A 5,539-nucleotide genomic window follows, 5' to 3' on the forward strand; every position below is an offset into this window, starting at 1 on the left:
CACCGCGTGCTGGGCCTGCCGCGGCCTGGCCGCCTGGTTTCTAACCTCCGGCCTCCTCGCGACTCCATCCCTGCTGCCGCTAAGCGCCTCCTTTCTTTCTCTGCTCTTCTTCACCGCCATCGACCAAGGCCCGGCCCCTCCCTCACCCTCACCCACACCTGAACCCCTGGGAGGCCCCAGGAGCAGGGCGCCCACACAAGACCGCTCCTGTACCCAATGCCCCTTCTCAGCCACACTCACCCAAAGCTGCCTCCTGGCTCTGGGCTCCATGGCAACCAGCATCTAAGCAGGCTTAATGCCTTCCCAGAGTTCCTGAGGGCTAAGGGCAGGAGCAAGAGCATGACCCCAGCAAGGGGAGGACCAATGGGGGCAGGGGGCAGAGGGCAGCGCCTGGGCTTGTGGGCCGCAGAACCAGGCAGCCTGTTGCTAGGTAACCACATCTCCCATCACTGCCCCAGCGCATTGTCCTGAGCCGCCCATCCTGTCTCCAGCCACCTTCTGTGGAGTCTCGAACGCTGTCATCTGTGGGACCCTGAAGGCTGAAGGGAGAAGCAAGAGCGCAGCCACCACCCCTGAGCCACCTGTGGCTCTGCTACCCACCATTTCACTGTGAAGAGTCAGCTGCCTGGGCCGTGAGGTCACTGCCACCATGAGTCTGGGTATCATGGAAGAGGAAGATCTGGCCGAGTACTTCCGGCTGCAGTATGGGGAGCGGCTGCTGCAGATGCTCCAGTGAGTGTCTGAGGCCTGGCTTGCCCACCCTTCTGTGCCTGGGACCACTCACACCCACCCTGTGCCTCATCTTCCAACCTGTCTGTCCCCTCCTCTCCTGTAACCCAGTGCCCCAAATAACCCTGGCACCAGTCCACCCCATCACGCTGGTCTCCACCCGGTCACCCGCCCCAGCTCACTCCTGCATGGCCCTCTGTGCTTCTCAACACAACATTCCTTCCCTCCAAAAGGGAGAGAGGCCCCTCTCCTTCCCCATGGGTATCTGTCTCCACAGGTTACTCCCAGCCCCACCCTACCCCTTCTCAGAACTCACAGACCTTTCGTGTTCACATCTTGGACAGGAAACTCCCCAATGTTCAGGGACAGTTGGAGTCCCCATCCATCCGGCTACTGGAGGAAAAGGCGCTGAAAATCATGCATCATAATACCCTGCAGAAGGAGGAGGTGGGGACTCAGGGATGGAGTGCAGAGGGGCAGGAAAGGAGGATAGTGGGCTGGGGCACCGGAAGAGCCTGTAGACAGCCCTCCATTGTCTGGGTGGGGTGGCTAGAGCCAGGAGTTCTCTATGTGGTCTGGTCTCTTTGGGGAGAACAGAAAGGATCTGGGTCTTGGGGGTACCACTGTCCAGGTATGCTCTGCTCTGAGCCAGGCATGGGATAGAAAGTGGGAGGCTCCTATGGACCCTCTTGGGCCTGGGCGTGGAGCCTCTGGGGCAGAGATGCCAGGGTCTTCCTCGGTACTCATGTCAGGGGCCCTCCTGACCTCTCTGCTCCCCCACCCCCACCCCAAAGATGTGTCAGCGCAGAATGGAAGCCCTGAACCTGCGCTGGGAGGAACTGAGCGTTAAGGAAGCCCAGCTCAAGGCTCACATCCAGTTCATCCAGGTTTGAAGGGGTGTGGGCAGCCACAGTGGCCGGGTGATCCACACTCCGCAGGTGGGCAAACTACCGCTCCTCCTCCTTCTGCTGACTCCTCGCCCTGAGTTAAAAGCATCCTTAGTGCTTCAGCATTGCCTGGCACCTCCCTAGGCATCCTTTATGTCCCCCACCTGTCTCTGTTTGTAATTTTCCATTTACCTGTCAGTCTCTGCTCCCTCTAGATGCCTGTTTCCTATTTCCTTTCCAGTACCTAGGACATACAGTTTATCCAGTAAATGAACGCATGGATGAATGAATGAAGATGCTACAGTCAGGACTAAACACTTGGGGAATACAGTGATGAATGGGACAGTTTTAGTCCCTCCACCCACCCCACCCCTCCATCCTTGTCCTTGCACTGAAGGTCCGGGCAGGGGATGGTTGAAGGACCAGGCACCACAGTCCATTCCAAGACACCCTCTCTCACTTCAGTCCTTAGTGGAGCAATTTAATCATCTTAAAAATCCAGATTTATCCAGACCCACTCCAATTTGCACTTACGTGGCCCTGAAGGGCCTGGTCCAGCTCCGGGAGTGGGTAATGATTGCCGTCGGCCACAAAGAAGCCTCACTCTGAAGCACCTTCTTTCCTGCTCTGTGCCTAAGCCATGTGGCACAGGAAGTCCTTGGACTGGGCACATTCTCCAGAGGTCCAGTTCTTCATAGCAGCCAGAGAAACACTTATGGAGTGGTTGGGACAGAAGATTTGGGCATGATTTCTCCAAATGGCTCTCAGAGGGTCAGTAGCTTCAATTCCTAGAGAGTTTGCTACAAATACAGACCGCAGGGGCTTCCCTTGTTGCTTTCAGCGCGTCTGAGGTTGGGCCCAGGCTTCTATATTTTTTTAAAAGCTCCCCAGGCAGTTCTGATGACCAGGTGGATTTGAAAGTCACTGGTTTAGACCCCCTCAGTCCTCTCCTGGGCTTGCAGGGCAGCATACAGATCCTCCATGCACCTCCCTCAGTGGCCTCCAAGTGCCACCACCACATACGCCCGTCCATGTGGAATCACAGGAGCCCCTGAAGGGAGAAAGGAGCCACACAGGGCGAGGGGTGGGCTTGCCCCTAATCTTAGGGGAGGGCGCTGCAGAAGAAAGAGGCAGGATTGGATTGATTGCAGTAACAGCCTCGTTCTGTCCTCTGGGCATCGAACTGCCTGTTCCATCTCCTCCCTCAGCGAGATGCCATTCTGAGCGCCTAAGAGCATGCTCTCCCAGTGGCCTTACTCCCCAGGCCCTACAGTAGCAGGCGCATCCCCTCTCTCCTCTTCCTGGAGCTCCAGCCCTGTTGCCCCAGCTTGTGAAAGGGAGAGGGGCTCCTGCCTCCCATCTCCACAGCTGGGAAAACGGAGGCACCGAGTACCAAATCGGGAGAAAATTCCTGCCTCCCAGCTCTGGTCTGGGAGTGGTCCTTCTGCTCCATGGAAAACGGCCACCGCTAAGAACAGAAACCACAGAAGCTTTGTCAGGAGGGTTCCCGCTCCCACTTCTGGACTTTCTTAGTCTTCTCAGGGGGTTGAGTTCTTCCAGACTCTGAGCCCAGTGCAATGTAGGTCTTCCCCAGTCCACTCTCTGAAGTCCAGAGGCCAAGTCCCACAGGAAAGAACCATTTCCCGTCTGCCCCCTCCCGACCCCAGGTCACCTCTTGACTTTGGATTAAACCTCTGTCCTCACAGCCCCCTGAGCCCCACCTCAGTCCACAGAAATCTCTTCAACCTGGTTCCAATAACCCTGGAGAGCCTTTTCCTTCACCCCTCTTCTGCCCCATGGGTGGCCCAGCAATCTCTGCCTGTTGCCAGGATGGTTTGTGCTGACAGAGGGGTCTGAGGACACCACCAGCCCCAGGAAGGCCTGGGCCCCGGGAGGGCCGGGAGAGGCTTCCTGACCAGCACCACCTCCCCCGGCCCCAGGAGAACGACCAGAAACGGATCCGTGCCATGAAGAAAGCCAACAAGGAACGAGAACTCAAGCGCCAGCACATGCAGGAGCTGACCAAGGGCAAGCAGGAGATGGTGGCGCTGCGGCTGGAGCACCAGCGGCTGAGCGCCAAGCTGCAGGGCTACTCCATCTTCAACAAGTACCTAGAGAAGGTGGTGGAGAACTCCGAGGTGAGTCCAAGGAGCCTGGGGGGGCCCACCCTGGCACCTTCCTCAGCCCCACCTCCTCTTCCCTGGGCCCTGGGGCCCTGGGGTGGAGTTCAGGCTTAGCTGGCTGGGGACTGTGGATCCTCTGGGCCCCATGGGCTCTGCAGGATGGGCACCCTGCTCCGAGGAGATGCAGCCAGCCCTAGGGGGCAGTGGGAAGCAGCTAGAAGAAGCCTCTGGTGAGGCTGGAAGATTTTCTCAAGGGGTGGGGCCTAGAGCTGTGCCTTTGTGTGTCTGTGTGAGTCACAACTGTGTATCTATCTTGTGTGAGTTACATGTTTATGTCTACATGTGTGTCCATGGCTGTGTCTGTCTACAGGGGGATGTGTGTGTGTATCAACACGTGGCCTCCCTGTATCCCTGCATCCCCTCCTTTCAGTGTCTTCTGTTTACTGGAGAGTAAATTAGGGAGAGGAAGGGAGAGGAGTTGGAAAAACACCCAACCCCCTGCAGAACTGGGGTGCCTCATTTGTGCTGGGCCCCGGGGTTGGTGCTTCACACAGGTAGCTTCATTCAGTTTGCTGGTCAGCCCCAGGGAGAACCCAAGCTGACCATCCCTTACAGAGAAGGAAATGGAGGCTCCGAGAGGTTAAGTCACCTGCTCAGGGTCTCACAGCTCGTCAGTGAGGAGAGCCTTTGCTTTCAGCCACTCCTCAGTGGGCCCCACAGTGCCACTGACAAGGGCTCTCCCTGCAGTCCCTGTGGCCGTAGCCCAGGGAACTTCTTAGTTCCTCTGTGCCTCTTGCGGCATCTGACACTGCGATGTCCCTCCCAGAAACCCCCCTCTGCCCTCAACTCGGTGGCACCTCCCTCTCTCCCCTACCTCTGCCCCCTCCTTCTCAGGTTCCTCGGGTGGGGGCGCCTCTTCCCAGGTCCTTCTTTTATTTTATTTTATTTTTTTTTGAGATGGAGTCTCACTCTGTCGCCCAGGCTGGAGTGCAGTGGTGCGATCTCGGCTCACTGCAAGCTCCGCCTCCCGGGTTCACGCCACTCTCCTGCCTCAGCCTCCCCAGCAGCTGGGACTACAGGCGCCCGCCACCACACCCAGCTAATTTTTTGTATTTTTAGTAGAGACGGGATTTCACCATGTTCGCCAGGATGGTCTCCATCTCCTGACCTCGTGAGCCGCCTGCCTCGGCCTCCCAAAGTGCTGGGATTACAGGCATGAGCCACTGTGCCCGGCCTCTTCCCAGGTCCTTATGTGGTGGGTCCAGGTTCTCTGTCTCAGATCCTCCCCCCCGCCCCCCCGCTTTTTTTTGTTTGAGACAGAGTTTGGCTCAAGCTTGTTGCCCAGGCTGGAGTGCAGTGGCTTGATCTCGGCTCACTGCAACTTCCACTTTCCCATTTTCAAGTGATTCTCCTGCCTCAGCCTCCCGAGTAACTGGGATTATAGGCACTCGCCACCATGCCCAACTAATTTTTGTATTTTTAGTAGAAACGGGGTTTCACCATGTTGGCCAGGCCAGTCTCAAACTCCTGACCTTGTGATCCGCCTGCCTTGGCCTCCCAAAGTGCTGGGATTACAGGCGTGAGCAATCCTATGCTTTTCTTCTGAGCAATGTCCAGAGCCTCCCATGGATGCCACTCCTGTCACATTATCTCCTCCCCCATGTGACCGACAGCCAAGAGAGCCCCTCACTAGGGCAGATGGAGTCACCTGCTCCAGGGGTGTGGATCCATGTCCTCCGAGGAGAGGGGCGACAGGATGCACAACTGTTCACAGTTCCCACAATTTCCATATCACACCAC

The 5,539-nt window shown here is 57.3% G+C and overlaps 1 protein-coding gene across 1 annotated transcript; it reads left to right on the forward strand.

The window, feature by feature from the left end:
* Window positions 1-221: 221 nt before the first annotated feature.
* CCDC42 (coiled-coil domain containing 42) lies at window positions 222-4,645 on the forward strand. Its single transcript, XM_033181924.1, has 4 exons — window positions 222-732; window positions 1,074-1,176; window positions 1,524-1,616; window positions 3,557-4,645. Exons 1-4 carry the CDS (start codon window positions 650-652, stop codon window positions 3,851-3,853), a joined length of 576 nt encoding a protein of 191 aa, XP_033037815.1. The 5' UTR covers window positions 222-649; the 3' UTR covers window positions 3,854-4,645.
* Window positions 4,646-5,539: the final 894 nt, after the last annotated feature.

Source organism: Trachypithecus francoisi, unplaced genomic scaffold (assembly GCF_009764315.1).
Source record: "Trachypithecus francoisi isolate TF-2019V2 unplaced genomic scaffold, Tfra_2.0 Lachesis_group20, whole genome shotgun sequence".
NCBI lineage: Eukaryota > Metazoa > Chordata > Mammalia > Primates > Cercopithecidae > Trachypithecus > Trachypithecus francoisi.